We start from the raw sequence: 21,274 nt of genomic DNA on the forward strand, positions 1-21,274 counted from the left end.
AGAAAAAATTCTTTGAACACTAACAATGGGTTGGGTACTACCCACTGTTCTAACAGAAAAAGAGAAGGAAGTTTTCAGAGATTAAAACTTGTCTTTGTAAAATTCAGACAGTGTATAAGAAAGAGTTGTCTGTATTGAAAGTGCCTTTCATAGGAACAAGTAACAACTTCTTTTTTTTCCTAAATGTCATAAAATTTACTCTTTAGGCCCTCATACTACTTGTTAACATGCCTATGGAAAGACCAATGTTTATATTTCAAAAAACTCTAAACAAACTTTTCTTTCTTCACAATAACCCTCTGGGTTCTATTCAATAATCACTCTTATGAATAGGACACTGAGGTTCAGAAATTCAACATAATGGAGGAAAAATTATTTCTGGTCTTGGGTGGCAGCCACTACATTATTTTTCCATATGCTCATTCCCACATTCAAAACACACTTTGTGCTACTACCATGTGACAGGAAAAATTTTTTTTTGGAAAAATTTTTTTTTAAGTATAAAATCTCACATTAGGTATACCAAAGAGAAAGTTTCTGAAAGTACGAGTATCCAGAACATAATGACAATGCTTTGTTACTGGAGAAACAAATGACACCGTATTCAAGCTTTTCATTCTGCCAACTTTTTTATTAAAACAAACAGTGTGTGGAAATTAACCTAATACACAATAAAATGAGGAGCTCCATGTTTTGAATCAAGACTTCCGGGAAGTACAATTGAAAAGGCAAACTATAATTTTCTGGAGGGGTTTTAGAGGGACACCAATCCTAGGCACAAAACATCCTAGCTCAAAGTTTCCACCTACCCACCCCCAATAAAGCCCCAAAAGAATCAAGGCCAGTAACTATTTGAAATCCTAAATGTCATTGCCTCCAAACCTACTTGAAATTTCACATTTCAAAACTTATGATCTTCAGGAAAAAGAAATTATAAGCAAAAGGCCTCTGTCATCTTATGATAATGTTTCAAAAGTTGAATAGGAAAAAAATCTTACTACTTTTCCTTCTTATTTACTTTCATGACCTTTCGACCCAAACCTATGAAATACATATAGCCATGCCAGGGTTAATTACTATTTTAACACAGAAAGAAAAAGAGACCTTGGACCAAAACATTTGTATTTTCTTCTCCTTCCCTTTAACATTCAGTCTCACGTGCTGAGTTAGGTGAAAACATTTTCTTGCAAGTCTTTGGAAAAGGAAGGTAATCATTAATAGAAAGGGGCAGAGATAAATTCCAATCACACATATGTCATAGTCCTCTGAACAATAAGAAATGTATACCTACGCATGGTTCAGGCGTAGTGTATATACTAAATAACCAATGACAACAGAAAATCATACTCACATAAACCTGGGGGTGTATAATATTTGTTCTGCTGCTTGGGCTGCCAATCTAAGAAAGATTCCAAAAGTCAGAGTCAGCACAGACCTAAGACAATAACAGCATTATGACATTTAATGACAATGTAATTGCTTGAAAGGGTGGTGTGTGTAAACACTTTCAGGTAAAGTTTGGTCTACTACGAAGATAAAACATCTTTCTCTTGGAAGACATCAAAATAACAATATTCATTTTACAACCATTCAATGTATGCAAAATTTCTCCAGAATGTATCAATACAAATGAAAGGTACAGGGCAGGGGAAGGTTCATTGTCCTTCAATTCCCAAGCATGAATGTAGGCAGAAAAGTCACACTGAAAAAAAAGTTCTAGTTTTTTCTAAGGAACTTGGGGGCACCAGAGAGCAACAGTGAAAATGAACACTTGTAGAACACTGTTATCCAAGAATATGTTTCATGAAGAAAGCAAGCAGGAGGAAAGCTACACATCTCTGCAAATCTGCCCTTTCCAGCTCATTGCTGGCTACCGAAAAACGAGTGCAGTCATACTATGAAGAATGAGTGAGCACTGGGCCAGGACACCAGCCTCTATCTGCACTCCCAGTTGGGGATGCTACCTGCATCACTCCCCAGGCTGGCCCTCCAACCCCTAAGACTATCAGCTGGGGTAAAAATAGGGCAAAGGTGTATGAGAATATGTGTGATCGGAAAATAAACAACAGTGGACATCCATCTTTGCACCACAGAGAAGGACTTGGAGACACAGAGCTAAAAGGATCAAGGAGCAGCATTATAAGAAATGTAAAAAGTTAGTGGATAAAGGAAGCATAACAATACGTGAAATAAAGCCAATACTCAGGTCTTGCAGAGTGGTAAACTGTCAGTCAAGCCAGCTGAGCATGAAACAGATCTGTGCAGGTGGGGTAATGTGTTATTGTCAATTTTAAGTCTTATTTTTCCTACTGAAATTAACCATTGATTGCCTGGCTTATCTACACATTGACTGATTGCCAATGCCTATGACTGACTGATTGCCAATGCCTATGACTGACCCAATATAATCTTAAGTCTTCTTCCTAGAACCAGGGGAAAAAAAAAGAACAAGAAAATTTCACAAGAGCAAGGTCATTACAGCCTTAACCATCTGACTGCTTGGCTTTAAGGGAATGTGGCTGTGGCACAATTTTACCATTAAACACCTATTCTACAGCCACACACCGTAGAGGAAGATGAATTTTTATCTGGTGCTGCATATCGGAAAAAGATGCCGACTTTATCCACAGACACTGGGCTCACTTGCTCCCAGCCATTAACTCTCACTTGCAGTTGATGAATTCGGAGGTCGTGGGTATGTCTGTCAGGCAGAACACAGAAAAAATTATTAAGCACAATTTCAAGAAAGGAGGAAAAGTAGAAGCAGAGACTCAAATCTGATTCACTATATGATGGCATAAAAACCCAGTTGGCTAAGCCTTTTGAGGGTTATCTAATGCAAGGGAAATCAAGAGAATAGGTTAACTGGGTTTTATGCTCACAACACAAATTGCAAGATCTGTAAAGCTTTAGCAAGAGTGGCATTTACCCTCCCATTGTACAAACCACGCAGATCTTGTACACCATCCCACCCCAACCTTTATAAATATGGACATCAGCTAAAATCATTTCAATGGGGTGGTAAAAAATGTAATAGCAATTTAATCATATAACCATACTGTTGAACATGCATAAAAATATCTCTTCTTGGTTCCTTTGTACACCATCCCACCCCAACCTTTATAAATATGGACATCAGCTAAAATCATTTCAATGGGGTGGTAAAAAATGTACTAGCAATTTAATCATATAACCATACTGTTGAACATGCATAAAAATATCTCTTCTTGGTTCCTCTGTTGAACATCCTACTTCTCTGAGAACCACGTTCAGTTGTTTGGCTTCAGCTGTAGCCCTACGTGACTGCAGACGTGTTGTACAAGACCGAGCCCTTGGGTTTTAGGGCTGAAGTGCTTGGCTGAAATTGGAGCAGAAGGCAGTGGGCAGAACAGGAGGAACGGGAGGAAATTGCACATTTAATTCTATTTTAGATTTTGCCTAATTCAAGCCAGAAGCCTGAAATGAGGAACTGGATTTGAGGCTGACAGGAAAGGGGGAGGGAGGCATGGAGTGGGGTACAGTGTGCCAAAGGGGGGAAAAGCCAGAAAAGGCATTTATTTTGATGAATTCAAGCAGAACAGGGAGACTTGAAATGGGTTTCAAAACATGAAAACTAAACGGAAATGACAAAGAGGTCAAACCCTTTTTGGTACAACAGAAGCAGTGCTTATTAAGAAATGCTACCAGCAATTCTGTAGTTAGCTTCCTCAAGCACTGTGTGGAAGGACAGGAAAATGCTCACCACTTGGCCCTGAAGGTGGCTTCCAGATACACATGCCCAGCATAGTGATTTAAAAACAATTTTTTTTTACATGTAAAGCCCTGGAGACCAACACATTCAAAACTCTTGCCACTCAGCAGCAACACGTGCAGGTACAAAGCTATACAAAAAGTGCTTGACTTAGGAGCAGGTTTGTACACGAAGACTTAAAGCACCATGAAAGCACATGCTACAGAAGGCTGAAGCCAATCTCTTCAATTTCAGCTTAGCTTGAAAACAAATATGAGGCTCAAGTACTAAATCTTAACTATTCATATCCACTGGTCAGATCTTCCATTTAAAAATATTTGCAAATAACGGGACACATTGATAGATATTTTCATAATCTCTCTGTAACCAAATAAAACCTTTTTTACCACATTTATTACAGTCCTTTGGCTGGCGCTTCAAGAGTATATCAACTACCAGTCTTCCTAACCTTTTCAGAATTGGTATTTTTGTATCACTTCTGCTTCTATCAGGTTCTGCTTCCTGAAACTATCCACTTGCTAAAAGTGCTTTGTGGCACACATGTATAATAAAATTGAAATCAACATGCTATGAGAGTCTTTTAAAAATACCATGTCACCATTGCATCATGAAAACCAGGTCAGGAAGCAATGAACTTGAGTATCATGATCTGTCTATGTTTTGACCAAATTATGTGAAACATACAGGTTATCACCTCACATGTAAGACAATTAATGGAAAGAACCAAGACAGTCTATATTTTTAAAAGAAAACAATGATTTTCACAATATCTTTTAAAATTAAAACATTAAAATCATCAATAAGGAAAGTGAAAAAACAAAACACTAGGAACAGTCATTTACATCCATGTTTTATTTTTTAAGGAAAAGAATAAATCATACGTTACCTGTGTCTTAACTTTCCTCTTGCTTCAAATTCAAAAGGAATCTCTTCACCCGTGAGAACTTCTCGCCATTCACTAACATTGTGAGCATCATCAAGAAATGTTCCATTCCCTTCCGGAACCACCACTGGACTCCCACTGTGAGACAGTGCAGCCCTGGAACCAAATCAGACGATACCAGCTTGTCCCTGTTTTTCCCCAACTCCCTCTCATAAGAGCTCTGTGCTGAGGAGCAGAAAGCCTCCTGGAACCGACCTCACAGCAATAAGGCAGCATAACCTGACTACAAAGGACGACCTAAAAGGTCAGTAAGTACAGTTATCTTCATGCTCAATCACAACTTATATGAAATTTTAGAAAAAGCTGAAATCTGTCATGATATAGCCACTTAGCTCCAGCAGTAAAGTCTGGTACTTGTAAACTAAGGCACGACTTTTTAAAGTAGCATTTAAGCAAGCAAAAAAACCTCTTCTAGAGCATCATCATACTTAGTGGAGGCAGTGAACTGCAGTTTCAAATCAACTGATTCTATTACTATTTTCATGTACTTCATTACCTAAGCTGGAAAGAACACCATGTATTTAGAACATTGAGCCAAGATCCAAACAGGCAGAAAGTGGTTAGAAATAGTTCTCACTTGGCTTAGGTAAACTCTCGTTTGTTCTACAAAGTCCACCCAATTCCATCTCAGTTGAAGTGTGTTTTAGGCATGGAAAATAATTCTTTTGGGTTGGGAGTGGATAGGGAACATTCGCAAAGCAGTCTTAGAAGAAAAATGGAAAACTTTTACCTTAATAACCATATACAGCTTCTTTAAAAAGGGGGAGGGAAATAGAGATTGAGGAGAAGAGATGGAAAGACTTTCTTTCATACTTCCTACTCACATCATTAATTTGCTTGACTTTTACTGTAAACACAATGTATACCAGAACAAGATTAGATTGAGACTCAAGACCTACTTCTCTGACTATAGATTCTACACAGAACCATAATTTATGTCATAAATCTCAGCAAGACAGCAAGTTATTGATTCAAATATCATCCCAAGAGCCTCAAGAAAGAGCCCAACTTGATCTGCTGGACTGGCATGAAGACACTTTGGTGGCAGAGATGGCTCAGGGTAGCAGATTGAGTGCTCCTTACCTGGTGGGCGTGGTGGTCAGGGTGGCAAACCACAAAGTGCATCCGGTGTGATTCCTCAGAGCAAAGGGGACAAATGGCTGCCGGCGCTTGGGGGTTTTCACCTCTGCTATGACAAACAGAAGAAGGCTATTAGCAGACACCTCTATCTGGGTGGCAGAGACCCTCCCCACACCTGGAGACAGGGCCCAGAGGCAAAGGGGCTGAAGGTGGAGGTATGAGAGAGGAACTACCGCAGGGTTGTTGACAGGACAAATGGAAGCTCTGCAAGATATATCATGTACTTATTTATTTAAACTTTGTCCAAAAAGCCTTTACTTTAACAAAGCCTCCCTTTATATAAAAGTTACCCTTCAGTCATATTATATGTTACAGCAAACTTTAAACATTCTTTCCTATTCTCTTATACTAAGTTATTTTTTCTCCCTGAAAAATCACAGATATACTATCCCAAAGCATTTTAAATGAAATTTTTAGCTCATTTTTTTCAACATAGATACCACTACCTGCTACAAGGTGGGTACTATGAAGGCTATAAAAGGAGCAATAAAATATGGTTTCGTTTCACAAAAGAGCTTCTAATTAGAAAAACTGAAAAAAAAACAAGATCAACACAAAACTATAAGTAACCAAATTCTAGACAGAGTCGACCTGCCTATAAATATTTTAAGGAAGTGGAAGAAGGCTTTCTGGCACGCGGGCTGCCTTGCAGTCCCCTCTGAGGGCACCACTGCCCATGCTGTGAGGTTTGGCGTGGGACAGAGTGCTGAGAGGAGGGGCATGAGCTCCTCTGACCAAGGGCCTATGTCTCCTCCACTGGCCAGATAAACAAAGAGGGCGGTGGCAGCAGGAACCAAAAGGTGGCAGCAATCCAAGGCAGGGAAGCCTCCTGGCTGACATGCTCACAGCACATGCACACTACCAACAAGACAGGGTGCAGCCCAATCTTACGTGTCCCACTTTAAAGCACGAAGACAGCCTGAGAAAGACCGTGACCCAAATGGTCTGTGGCTATGGAGAAAACGACATCTAGAGGAGACTGCAAACACTGACTGCAGAAAGTACTATAGCAAAACTCAGTTCATCCTAAAAGACCACATGTTTCCTGCTAACAAAATTGAGAAAACTGCAACATGCCCTGCTGCTTTCTCCCACCTCCTGAATAAGGCATGGGGCAATATCCTAACAGTCAGTAATTATCACTGCCTTTTAAAAAGCTATCACTTTCTTTTTTCCCTTTGTATCTTTTAAAGTTTTCAGAAGTTGGTACTATAAACCAAGAAACAAGCAATTTCAGGTGAAGGCAAGTTCTATTTTGGTAACAACAATAGCTCAGGGGAGTCTAAGATACAGTAATCTGCTAAATAAATGAGCAGTTTCCAGTGTGTTCCCACAATGCTATGGTCAGTCATTTAGAGACACCCCAAATACTTCTAAAGATAATCTCCACCTAGGAATATGCCCATTTCTTGCTCCGATGGCCTCACTTAATTCCCAAGGTTTGTTTTAAAAAAAAAAAAAGTGTTCATGAAGTAGAAAATTAAGGAGTAGCTGTGAGGCTGCTGACAAGAGCAGAGGGGGAGTAAAAAATTTAAGAGCTGTCTGCAGGGTAAATAGTATTTATCGTGGCACTTTGAAAGGCACCTCCCTCTCCATGAGTGCTATGACAGAGCTGCTTTTATTGCAGTAGATAAAGGACCCAGGAGGAAAAGGAGCCAGATGTGCTTTCATATCCCACTGTGAGCCAGACTGTAAGTTTCCATTTGCAAATTAGATTAAAATAGAACAGGTGGCAGATGGCTTTGATCACTTTGTAATACAGAATCAAGTGCTAGGAATCCATACAAAGATATTCACCGGTACATTGCTTTGGAATTAAAGAGTATGGGTAGGCACTGTGCTCAGGTCCCCAAGTTTCCTGTGTTGAATAGACATAGCACAGACTTCAGTAATAACCCACTCCTCTGAGAACAAAAATTCATGGAGTGCACACAAATTCAAATCCAACATAAGGGAACAAATCTGACATCTTCTGAACTAGGGTCCAAATAAACTGCATATTTGCCTTTGGCAAAGCACCAGAGAAAAATTCCCAAGTCCATCAAAGAGAACATTATTCCCTGGTAGCCTCAGAAAATCTGTCTCTAGTGACCAAACCCAATTTCTTCACAAGCTGAAAGAACCTAAAGCTTTTCTCACATCCAAGTTCAGCGTCAAATGGCTCCAGCTAAGGAAATTTCTACCCTTTTGGACTTGTTTCACAGAGTAATTTGGCCATTTATAAACAGTATAGGTTTTCATGGGATATCAGCAGCTCAGTCTATCAGAAAGGACCTGGTTTGTAAATCCTAAGAAACAGACTGAAGTCTCAGGTCTGCTACTAGGTAGTCATGTGAATGGAGGCAAACTACATAATTGCCCATCAGCAGCTCAGTCTATCAGAAAGGACCTGGTTTGTAAATCCTAAGAAACAGATTGAAGTCTCAGGTCTGCTACTAGGTAGTCATGTGAATGGAGGCAAACTACATAATTGCCCATAGCCTCACCATCTTCATCAGCTAGAGAGGAATAATGCTTGGCTTAGCCTGAAAGATTAAATAACATGTAGAAAAGCTTCGAAGTATAAATCCATGAATTAATGAAGATTCAACTGTGGGCTTTCTTTGTTGGCCCTCCTTCAAACATCCATCCCAGTAAAACCATCAAGAAAAAAAAAACACATAGCAATGCCCCTGTGTATTAGTATTCCTGTTCTGCATTCCTGGTAGAAGAAGCTCAAATGGCCTTTTTTTATAAAATATATCATGACCCACGATCTGAAATCAGCAGTGTACAAAAATAAGCCATTCGAATAAAATCACACTCCTTAAAACAAAGAAATGAAAACCTTGGAAGTCCAGTTCTTCTCTGTTTATGGTGTTCACCACCACATTCACTTACCAGTCAAATTCTCATGGAACCTTAAAGGGTCAGACATAGAAATACAGAACATTTTCTTTTCTATCTGGTAAGCACATAAATTAATATTTAAAGAAATTAAGGTTTGTCTCTAAGTGATTATTTACTGGGAAGTTTTTTCTTAGCTCTATTCTTATCATAATAGCTCCTACTCCATAGAGCCCCTCGCATTTCCATGAGAACAAATGTTCACTGAGTATTCTATAAACAAAGAGTCGTAGCACAGCACGATGGAGGATGGTGTTTCTCCAGCCACCTGCTTTTCAATATGAAAAATCACTTCTAATTGACATTGGATATGTCTGCCTCTTACACTGTGGATTTTATTCCATCCACTTCCACCAAAGGTTAAGGGAGATGCAAGAGAGACAATATAAGAATCAGCACATCACTTACTTCTGATATAAAGTGCCACTCTGTTCATTAGTTGGAAATGTTCTTTCCTGTTAATTAAGCAAAGTACTCACAACTGAGTATACCCCCCCGTCAGCTCCCATTCACAAAAAAATCGATGTACAAGGCAGTTCTTAAAACAGGAAAATAAAGCAAGCCCTCGCTTGGCTATACTGTACCTCTAGCATAGATCTGGTGCTCTAGATTAGTCAGACTGGCTGTACTCCTAGTTCTAAGGTAGACAAGGGGAAGGCCTGGTAGACAGGAGAGACAAAGTTAGAGGGTAAGAATAAATACAGTGAATAAGAAGACTCACTTCTAAACAAAAAGCACAGATTGAGAACATGATAAAAATAGCAAGCATCGTGCAATTATAGGATCATTCAATGATTACTAAGAGCTAAGAATGTACTAGACAAAGTGAGAACACATTTTTTATGTTAGGTTTATTGTAAAAGCTGGGTCAAAGTAGCATGCTTTCCCCACCTCCAGAACTGAGGGGGAAAAAAATGCATTGAACATTCTCTTGAACAGAATAACAAGCTTTTGGAGGATTTTTAATTTAAATTAAAAATTTGTTCTTAAATGGCATAGAAAAGTTACAAAAGCCAAGCAGTACAGATTTCGGTGTAGGTTGCTCCATTCCAATTGGGAAATGTAGTAGCAGTAGAATGCTAGTCCCAAGGGGGTTCAAAAATTCACAGGAAGAGTCAGTCTGTGTTCCAAATTTAAACAATCTCTACTAAGGAGTTATTTCATAGTATTGTTTAAATTCTACATTAAGCATGGAAGTTTTGAGAATATTTATACTTGATATTTTCATTAAATGCCCTTGGAATACGAACCTAATAAATTCAATGAAGTGCCAGGCTATCCAGGTTTACCCTGCAGCATCTCAGCCCTTACTGAACAAAGCCAACAATTATGTCAAAATGAGGCTAAGATTTTCTTTCCCCTGCTAAAGAAACAGTGAGAAATCAGCAGTTCCCTTAGGCTGAATTTCGTATTAAGGGCTATTTCAAGGGCTCATTTTAAGGATGGCCTGAATAAAAAGCACAACTTTTGGAGGAATATAACTAAACATTCTTGAATAAAATCTGAAAGTTTGTGATCAGTTCAACAAGATTAAAACCTACTGACTTTCAAAACAAATGTCCAACCATCAGTTTAGTAGGCCTATTAAAAGTATACAATCCCAGGGCCGGCCCGGTGGCGCACTGCTACAGTGCGCCGCTTGGGAGCGCGGTGGCGCTCCCACTGAGGGTTCGGATCCCACATGCAGACCGGCCGCTCACTGGCTGAGCGGGGTGCGGGCGCAACACCAAAGGTTGCGATCCCGTTGCCGGTCCCGGTCCGGTACGGGCACGACACTGAGGGTTGCGATCCGTTGCCGGTCACGAAAAAAGACAAAAAGGAAAAAAAAAAAATTTTTTTTTCCCAACAAATAAATCAACTTTAATAGATATTATTTTGTATTTATATAGTGCCTTCTTCAAGAACCTTACGTGCTTTATAGACATTATCTCTAATTAATTCCCACAGCAAACTTGTTAGGTAGGTATTACTCCCATTTTACAAAACAGGGAGATTTAAGCACAAAGAGGTTAAGTGACTTGCCCAAGTTCACACAGTTAAATTCATTGAAGAGCCAGGACCTGAGTCCCTTAGCCTCCCATCTGCCAGCCAAATATGCCACAAGACAATCTTTAATGAAAAGAATCTTTAAAGAAAGTATCAACAGTAATATGTTATGAAAATAAGGTTTTCTGACTGCCATCAATGAAAGAAACTCTATACTGATGGTTAGAGGCCACAAGAAAAACAGTTTTTCTTTTTATTCTGCATAAGTGTCCTTAAACTCAAGAACCGTTTAGTTTATCTTTGATGACTGCTTCTCTTGCATTTGTTTCTCTCTTTTAGAAGCAAACTTCTGAAAATAATTTACTGCAAGAGGTTATCTGTCATTCTCATTGGTATATAAATGACATAGCTTCTAAGAAAGAGAAGCATAAATTTAGGAGAGAACATGCAAAGGAACAGGATCAAATGAAAAGATGAATTGCAAGAAAACTTCAGTGCAGTTAGCAAAATTAATCTCCACATTGGAAGCAATAAACTGGAATTGACACCACAGAAAGTCAAATCATTAGTGCCGAGGTTAACATTTACGTAATTGCCCAGAATGCAGAGGAAGAGAATGAGTTTTGATTTTAAATGCAAACATATGACTATTATGGACCACAGAAGAGAAAGACAATGTGTAGGAACTTATAGCACATGCAGACCACTTTTTTTTTTTTCTTTCTCCTGAGGCTCATCTCAGCCTCAGAGCTGGCCTCTGACAACCTCTCCAGGCTTTGACAGTTCACCCTTGCTTTTTGCACTTCATTACTTCTCTGTTCATATAGCTGTTTCTTGTCAGTATGTTTTCATTCTAGCTCCTGCTTTCTAGCTCCTCTTTTGTGGACTCTCTTACTCAACTTGTAAGGCTTAGTTCACATGAAGCCTTCTTTAGAAAGCCATTGTCCTCTGTCCTGTACCTTAACCTGATAATTCTTAACCAGGATAATATTACTCTCAGGAAACATTTGGTAGTGCCTGGAGACATTTATGATTGCCACAACTTGGGGGGTTGCTATATTGGCTTCTAGGTGGTAGAGGTCAGGGATGTTGCTACATATCCTACAATGTACAGGACAGCCCTGCACAACCAGGAATTACCTGGTCCAAAATGTCAGTAGTGCTGAGATTGAGAAACCCTACCTTCACTGTTAGTAATCCTGTCCTCCTCAGCTTTCAAATTTAGTGCTGTCATGGATACAAGAGAAACAGAAGATGGTCATCAGAAATACTAACAAGAAGAAAAAATAAAGAAATACCAACAAGAACCCTTTTGAGGTAAGCTTTGTTTACTGTAGCTTTTCAAAAAACTACCGCAAACTTTAATCTTCCAGATTAACAGATTATGTGAGAAACAACATAGAAGCCAAAATAATACAGTTCAGAAGGATCATCAGGTCAATTTACTACTGTATAGGTGATTTATTATCCAGGCAAATTAATGAATAAAAATCTGATCACTTAAAAGCAATGCTTTTAAATTTGGGGGATCAAAAAACTTATGGTCCCATTTCACTACACATTCTCTCCACCTTACTCTGACATGGGTAGGACAGTGAATATCCTAACAGCCTCAATCCAAAACACACACTGATGAAAGTTCACAATTTGCAACGTTATGTGTTTTCACTCAAAGATAACTACAGTATTGCCAAAATCAGATCATTTAGATCAATAAATCAAACAGTAAATGTGAGTTTTCAAAGTGAAGGTACATACCACATGATTGCATTATGATAATGTTACTCTTCTTTTACATGACAGAAATACAAGGATAGAGTGGTTCTCATTCACTACATCAAATCCAGGAATGTACACTGCAGTATTGCCAAAGAAACTTTCAGCACACCATTAGCTTGGCAACCCTTTAAGCAGGTCATTTCAGAGTTAGGTCAACATGATACTTGATGGGAAACAGCACAGGCAACTTATTCTGCTATAAAGACAAGGTCAAAATCATACCTTTTAAAAAGTATTCTGTGAATAGCCTGAGAAAAGTGAGTCTGAATTCACTCCTGGGACATTTAATAAACCCCAATGATCAAGCATTATGAGGAGAAAATTCATCATGGCCATTTATGTTTCCCAAATAGGCTAAGCTCTTGAATGATCACTGATAGTATTAATATAGAATGCCAACTCCAGAGAAATGGGTTGAGAAGAATCATGAGGCCAGATTAGGTTTTATGAGAAAAGGAGCCATGATGAATAAGTGATGCCTGGCACAGGCCCAGGTATTTGCTAAACTAGGATTAATAGCCTTCTATACTAAGACTTCACGTACAGAAAGGTACCAATCTAGTGAAGACAACTTTCCACCCACCAATTAGTACAGAAGTGATATTGATATCCAAGCGGGGTTTGGCCTTGGCTTCCAGCTTCAGTCGAGGAGGATGGAGACGACTAGCTGCCTGTTGTTGCCAGGATACAGAGCATGGCCATGGCTCAATAAATGGCTCCCAGCCTAAAAGAACACAGGAAATAAGACATCTGTTCGGCAGACATCAAGAATTTATAGGGGAACACTGCTCACAAATGCTCAGCAAGGACAAACTAGAGCTTAATAGCTTTCTATTTCCAATTCAATTTCACAACAAAATGATGTTTTGTGCTGCCCAAAGGATATGAGTGGAAAAGAATATATTTACCCCACCATGGTCTTTGAGAGATGGCAGGAAGAAGAGCAGGGAGCATACATGCCCTCTTCCATGAAAAAGCAGGCAAGGCCTGTTCCTGAGCAACTCAAGATGAAAAAAGGAGTTTCAGATTCAGTTTGGAAAACTAACACAGTGGCTAAAATAATTATTAAATCTGATTCTCCTGCTTACATGAACAATAGGTACATTTGGAGGCTCATTAACTTTTTCAAATACTTTTATCTGAAAATATGTCATTGGTATAAAAGGTATGTAAAACATATATGTACAGTTTATAGAATAATAATACCACACCCATGTACCCACTATTCATCTTAAGAACTATAAAACTACAAGTTCCTTTGAAGCCCTTAAGTGCCAGTCCCTCAACTCATTCCCCTCCTTCCCACCAATCCTCTCCCACCCAACTCCAGGTAAAAACTAGCTTGAATTTTTAATCATTTCCTTGCTCTTTTTTATAATTTTGCCATACATGCATGCATTTCTTAAGAACATATTGATTAGTTTGTCCTATTTGTGATTTTCACATAAATGGAATCCTGTACATATTTTTTTCCAAGTTTCTATTTTTGCTCAACAATATGTCTTTGAGCATATTATTGGATTGTATTGATGCAGGCAGCTGTGGTGATACATTTGTTTTTGGCACTGAATAGTAACCCACTAATGAATATACAATTTGTTTAGCCATTCTACTTCTGGAAGATTTTCACTTGATTCCAGTTTTATTGCTATTAGGAAGAGTACTACTACCACAAGAAGTCTTGTATACCTTTACTAGTACTCATAGGCAAGATAATCTCAAAGATATAGACCTAGAAGCACTGTATTGCTGGGTTGTTGAGTAATGCTTATACTCTACTAGGTCATGCCAAATTATTTTTCAAAATGGTTGTACCAATTTACATGTCTAAAAGCAGGAACTATGGCTCATATCTTCACCAATACTTAGTAGTGTCACACTTAGTTTTTGCTAATCTGTTGGGTGTGAAAAATGGTATCTCACTGTGATTTGAAAGATTCAACTTTTCAAGCCCAGTTAATTTTTAACAGACTTTTAAATATACTCACTCAATCAGCCATAGAGCAAATCCAATCCAATATGTAACACAGAGTAGGTGCATTAGTATACCATTTGGCATTTAGTGACCTAAACATATTTGTACAACTTTAAAAGTAAGCAACAATATTCAGCCTGGGAAAATAAATTCTTCTCAGAAAAACGGCTACCTTATACCCTGTAAGTTTCCCTCAACTAGGAAAATGGCCCATTAAACAATGAGGAAATAAGAGTGTTACCTTTAAGTGAATCCAAAACAGAGGGAAAATGCTAACTAACATAAAATTAAATGTGATATGTGCTCTAGATCAGCAGCAGCACAGCAAATTAAGGCTTGATTTTTAATTGAAATCAACGGGAGCAATCACCAGTAGGCTTAAGCCCTGGACTGCATAGCACTACTTTGCTTAACCTGTCCACACCTGCTAGCAATTCTGATAAGAACATCCTTAAACTCTCTTCAAGGCAAAGAAGTTCACAGCTCAAATCACTTGGTCCTAATATGAAGGGACCTGAATAAATTCATGGAAAGATTCTTACTATCTTTCGATTCTATTTTTCCACAAACTTTTTGAAGTACCCTCATATATGCTGGCTTCTGAATTTCAATATGTGTTGTCCCTTACCCTGGTCTTTTCAATGGGAGGAAAGAAGCCTGAAAATGCTTGCAATATGAGTATTATCCAGGCTTTATGTCTCCATAAACAGCTTGCTCTGACTGTAGAGAAAGTGAAGGAAAATGGTCAGGGCCCCTCAGATGTTCAGAATCTTGCCAAGCATTTGATGTAAATACACACGTGCGCCCAGCTGTCCTGGATTATGGATTTAAGTATAAGGACAAGTGGCTCTGACCTGTGGCCCCCCGGCCCCAGGATGCTCCAGGGAGGATACGGGGAGACTGCTGCCGCCACTGCCACCAGATCTGTAAGTTGCCACTGCTGAGAATGCTGAGGACTGAGCTCCTGTCATCTGTCAATGGCTCCTGGGATCTTTCCCAATTACCTAGCATGGACCTGCGTGTGAGGTGTCTGATGACCCAGCCAAGCATGTGAGGGGTTTGTGACCCAGTCTATACAATGGATTTGAAGGGTCTGTGGGTCCTAACCCCTAGCCCTGATAATACAAATGGAAAACTTAGTGTAACTAAAATAATGAAACATTTTGGCTCTAGCTATGAATTGTCTGTAGCCCTACAAATCACGTAGTCACCTAGCCAGACAATTAGCATAGCAATACAATTACCTGTAGCAATACACTAACCAACTGTGTTTTGCTTTAGGGAGCAGGCAGGGCAGAATATACATTATCACTGACTAAGTACACATCTAATGAAACAAGTCCAGTGGGGAGTGAGGAGACTAGAGGTTTAAATGCTTATGGACATAAATATTCCTTGAAGTTTAGTATCAGAGCCAAACAAATGATCCTTCATTATTGAGCAATGTCATGATCTGGAATGAGCTAAACCCCAGGATCAAAAAGAATTAACCATGAAAACTTGAGAAAAAATAATTCAGCAACAACACAGACACATTTTTAGAAAAATAGAAAATCTACATCTTCTGTGCTTATGTAGTCACTTGCTTTTAATCTTTCTATGTCCCGCCCCACCCTGCCCTTGGCCTTTCTCTCATGTAAAATTTATGTAGCAATGGGTCTGGGCAAACATTAAATTCTTTTTTTTCCTTTTTGTCTTTTTTACTGACCGGTAACGGGATCGCAACCCTCGGTGTTGCGCCCGTACCGGGGACCGGCAACGGGATCACAACCCTCGGTGCTGCGCCCGCACCGCACTCAGCCAGTGAGCGGGAACTGGTCTCCACATGGGATCCGAACCCTCGGTGGGAGCGCCACCGCGCTCCCAAGCGGCGCACTCTCCAGTGCGCCACCGGGCCGGCCCTAAAATTTATTTTTAAATCCCATGATAACATATGCTTTATACTAACCTGACAAAGCACGGTTATAATAATCTCCAGAAAGGGTGAAGTGAGCATAGCCTTCAGGGCTAGTTCTTACATGCTGAAGAAAATTCAGACCTGCAATGAAAGCAAATGTTACTGCAGAGACAGGGCAGGAGTTACCAAAACTGACTTTTGCAGACAAATCACATTAAAGAGATGTTAGCCACAGCTAATACTGATGGATCTCACAGTACTGAGAGTACTAATGAACAGCACACAAAATCTTGATATTGTTCATCATGTATTTTTTTGCATCAATTTTGATTTTTAAAAGTATTGCATTAAAATATTTATCTTGATTACTGAGTTTTTTGGCACCCCCTTAATGTTGTGCCTAAGGCAAGCTCCTCACTTGCCTCCCCACCAGTCCCATCCCTGGCACCCAGCTGCATGAGCGCCTGTGGGAACACACACAAAAGTATTTCTACCTGAACAAATGGAAAGAAGGCAGAGTGATAACAGCAATCATGTCCTGATAAATACTAGCTTGAAATTTTAAGATTACCATAAAAAAATAAGAAATCAAATTACTCTCTGAAGAAAAGATATTCATGAAAACAGTCAAAATTCCAGGTGTTACTTTTAATCAAGTGGCCCTGGCAGTGCCTAGAAGCACAGGTATAAGGATAACCTGTATGATGTGCAAAAGGTCAGATTAAAGCCCCAGAACTAAACTTTACCTGAAGGGAGATGAGGCTGGCAACATGGAAATAGTGAAAAGTTAGAGGTAAACGCAGCAGGGAGGTTTTCATTCACTCTCCTCAGAAGCCTCATTCTAACATTGCTTGCAATGATGCACCTAAGGAGAGAGTACTCCTATCCTGCTACCAGTTCTACTAAAGGACAGCTCACATACGAACAGTGTTTCACCTCTCACACGGCCCTATGGAGGAGACTCAGAGGTGAGCTTTCTAGTAAGATCCTGGTTTTTATTTTTTTACTTTTAAGACATAGAGTAGAAGCTTATCTTTTAGATGCCTTTAGTAAGACTATTCATGACAATCTTTAGATATATAAAAAGAAGCAAAATGGAGAGATCAAAAATTAAAGCTGTTAATATAATGAAAACTTTATCAATGACAATTTCTGTTATTCTCAAGCTATAGGCCGAAGGCCACATATAGCAAAAAAACACAAATTTCTTTAAAAAACACATAATGAAATATGTAAAGTGATCATCTAAATTTCGTCCACACTTCTAAGTACAGGAGAGCATGAAAAACGTTTAAAAACACAGGTCCCAAATAATTCAGCAATCACTGAAAATATTCAAGATGAAAATCAGGACAATACTCACGGGAAAAGGTGAGCTCAGCGAGAGGAACATCACAATCCATGCAGTCGTCGATAAAACAGATGCACACACTCTCAGCTTTGATCTCCATTCCAGAGATCAGCGGTGCTGGCATAGCCCCCAGGCTATCTCGGCTGTTAGAGGCCAGGGAAAGAGACTTCAGAGGTTCCGCATTCTTAAACAACCAACTTGCTGCCTTTTTCAATTGGCCTTCAAAGAAATTAAAAGGTGATGAGCTCCACCAATTTCCACAGCTACACTTGCAACTCATAGCAGAAATAGAGAAAGTTTTATAGGAACCTCCTGGGCAGCCCAAGAGAGCCTTGATCCCAGAAGTATTCTTACTTTAAAACGGGCCAGCCCATGGCTCACTTGGGAGAGTGTGGTGCTGATAACACTAAGGCCATGGGTTCGGATCCCTACATAGGGGCGGCTGGTTAGCTCACTGGGTGAGCATGGTGCTGACAACACCAAGTCAAGGGTTTAGATCCCCTTATCAGTCATCTTATAGAGGGATTATAAAAAAAAGAGAGAGAGAGAGACAGAAACTAGCATAACAATAGGAATTCCGCTTTTAAGCAAATGCAATAAGGCCTTCTTCATTGCACACCTTCCACTCAAGTTTACCACACCTTTCAAGATCTGGCTCAAAACACTTCCAGGAAGCCATCCCTCCTTTACTATGACATCTGTTGAAGGAGGGAGAGAACAGGACAGGAGAAGATCCAAATTCTAGGTGCCACCGGGTACTTAAATACTTAATTTTCACTATATAGTTTTGCATATATCAATGTGCATTTTTGTATTTATTCTCAGTGTCTTACTTTGTGTATAACTTATATTCTTAACCAATCACAAATTCCTTGAGAACAGAGAGCAACAGGAGAATTGCATGTGTGTAATACAGAACTGTTAAATAACAGCCGCCTGAATATAACCAGATTGCTGAAGTCCCCTGACCCCCCCCCCTCCACCCAAAAGAAAGCAAAGCAGAGGAACGCAACTAGCAGAGGCTAGTGCCTGGAACAGCATGAGTGGTCAAGGGCACGGGCCCTAGAGCAAGATGGCCCAGCTCCAGATCCTGGTTCTGCACATACTAGTTACTGGATCTTGGGCAAGCTGGTTGATCTTTCTGTGCCCTACAGTACCCACTTCAAAGACTGATATGAGGTGGAAATAAAAGAGTACATGTGAAGATCTGAGAGCACAGCCTCGCATGTAGTAACGGCTTTATAAACATTGGTTGCTATAATCTTTATTACTGATGAAATTATGCTTTAGTTAGTAAAAATTTTTAATTAGAAACAAAAACTAACAAAGAAATCCAAAAGACTCTTAGAACTTTTTAAAAATGTGCTTGAATTGTTAAAGAAAGAGTAAAAAACATAGGAAAAGTAAACATTAAGGCATATAAAGTTAACTAAACCAAAAAGAAATGATGACTGGGTAAAAATAAAACTTAGAAACACAAGGAACTAGGTCCACCTTCATTTTTTCCAGAAAGACAAAGGTAATAGTTAATGTAAACAGTTATATGGCAAGAAGAGCATTTTCACACATAATTGTCAGAGTGTAACCTGGGTGCAATATTTTTAGAAAAAGATTTGTTAATTTGAAGAAAGAGCCTGAAAAATTTTTGGTCCAGTATTTAAAATACTAGTTCTTTCTACCAACGAAATACTTAAGAGATGCAGACAAAAGTTCACACCAAAAAATGTTTATTACAGAACTGTGTATAATATTGAAAGAATGGAAAGCAAGTGAAGAATGGTTAAATAAATTATAATATATTCTCAGAGTCAATGTGAAAAAAAAAATCAGTGTTTACAAATAATCTTAATGACATGGGAAGATGCTGCTGACATAATATTAAGTACATCATAATAAAATTATAATTATAATTCAATAAAATTTTACAAAAAGGCTATAAAATTGTATTTGCAATACAATCTGTCAATATGTAAAATATTACGTTTATATGTATAGATATACACAGTACAAAGAGAAATAGAAAGAGTATGCAGGAAAGTGTAAAGACTGCTGTATTTCTCTTTTTTAAGAGAAAGAGGAATAGAGAGGGAGGTGGGAAGACTGTGATGCAGTGAAGTGACTCTGGAGTCAGGCAGACCTGGTAAGCCCACTGCAGGCCATTATTGATAAGTAACCTCACACAAGTTTACTTAACCTATCAGAGCCAGTTTTCTCATCAGAAGTGGGGATAATCATGCCTGTCTCCAAGGGTTATCAGGATTCAACAAGAAAACACAGAGACAGGTGTACAGGAGATCAATACATGGTCATAATTAACAGTATCATTACCATTAGCACTTCCACTAGTAACACCAGCTAACATTTACAGAACACTTACTGTGTGCCAGGCACTTTCTAAATGCTTTGCATAGAATAACTTAATTGCATGGAACCTCTGAGGGAGGGCTTCTTATCCTCATTTTACAGATAAGGAAGCACTGGTACAGAGAAGCTAAGCAATTTATCCCAAGTCTCTTATAAGTAGCTACTAAGTGGCAGAGTAAGGATCTGAACCCAGGCAGTCAACTCCAGAGTCCTTATTTTTGTTTTGTTTTGTTTTTTTTCTCTTTTTTTTTCCCTTCAATTCTTTCTTTCCTTTTTTTTTTTTTTTGTTTTGTTTTGTTTTGTTTATTTGGTATCTCTTAAGCCTCTTTTACAAACCCTTGTGTCAAGGGCTCTCACTAGACAGCAGCGAGGGAGCTGCTCTGCTACTTAAGAAACCCCAAGCAGAAGCAGGTCGTCTAGGATTGATTTAGCACCAGGTTCCCCACAAATGTGCCTTGCATGACAGGCGAGGGGGTGGCCCCCTCTCCGGCTGCTCCCCTTTTCCCAGGATGAGGGTCTCTCTGCACCAGACCCCAGGAGCACATGGCAGGGTGCACCGGTGGGGGACTGGGCAACCTGAGCCAACAGAGGCTCCAAGGCCAACTGAGGCTCTGAATCATTCTGCCTGGGCAGGATTCTGATTTAGAGGCATTTAGGCATAATCCCACAGATGGCAGCAGAGCCCCTACTCTTACCCACTATAAATACTGCCGCTTGTTATTATTATTGGCCCAAGATTATATTTAGCTCACAGAAGACACATGAAGGGTCTTCTAAATGTACTCCAGCTCCCTAAGTCTCCTTGTGGGAACATGGGAGGCAATGGGATGGAAGCATATCATCCAGACAAACAGCAGATAATGGAAGCCTCATTCGAGTTACCTTGACACACCAAAAGGGCTTTGCGACAATCATCCATGCTGAATCCCAGCTCCTGTAGCCTCGCCAGTTGTAACTCTATGAAAAACATAGTATATGATTTTTATAAATAATTTAATGTAAATTAATCCAGACTAATTAAAGAAAAAAAAAAAAGAAAGAAATTCAGAAACTGATGACTAAAACACTTCCTTTCTCTAGGCATAAATGGGCTCCTAATTTGAGACTTCTAATGTACCCTGAACATTTTAAGAATCTTTTCTTTATATTGGCTGTATTTTTTAAAGCTTTTTTTTTTTTTTTTTGTCTTTTTCCGTGTCCGG

General features: G+C 39.2%; 1 protein-coding gene across 1 annotated transcript in view; it reads right to left on the reverse strand.

Moving 5' to 3' along the window:
* The window catches only part of VPS13D (vacuolar protein sorting 13 homolog D (S. cerevisiae)), a gene marked incomplete at its 3' end in the record, with an annotated part of 105,995 nt that overhangs the window by 1,836 nt on the left and 82,885 nt on the right, over window positions 1-21,274 (reverse strand). Inside the window, exons 34-42 of the mRNA XM_008589879.1 lie at window positions 20,955-21,029; window positions 17,721-17,927; window positions 16,409-16,498; window positions 13,069-13,209; window positions 9,305-9,379; window positions 5,778-5,880; window positions 4,638-4,790; window positions 2,566-2,701; window positions 1,352-1,399 (exon numbers count right to left, since the gene is read on the reverse strand). Coding sequence (XP_008588101.1) covers window positions 1,352-1,399; window positions 2,566-2,701; window positions 4,638-4,790; window positions 5,778-5,880; window positions 9,305-9,379; window positions 13,069-13,209; window positions 16,409-16,498; window positions 17,721-17,927; window positions 20,955-21,029 — 1,028 coding nt within the window. The remainder of the gene's footprint in view (window positions 1-1,351; window positions 1,400-2,565; window positions 2,702-4,637; window positions 4,791-5,777; window positions 5,881-9,304; window positions 9,380-13,068; window positions 13,210-16,408; window positions 16,499-17,720; window positions 17,928-20,954; window positions 21,030-21,274) is intronic.

Source organism: Galeopterus variegatus, unplaced genomic scaffold, assembly GCF_000696425.1.
Source record: "Galeopterus variegatus unplaced genomic scaffold, G_variegatus-3.0.2 Scaffold138, whole genome shotgun sequence".
NCBI lineage: Eukaryota > Metazoa > Chordata > Mammalia > Dermoptera > Cynocephalidae > Galeopterus > Galeopterus variegatus.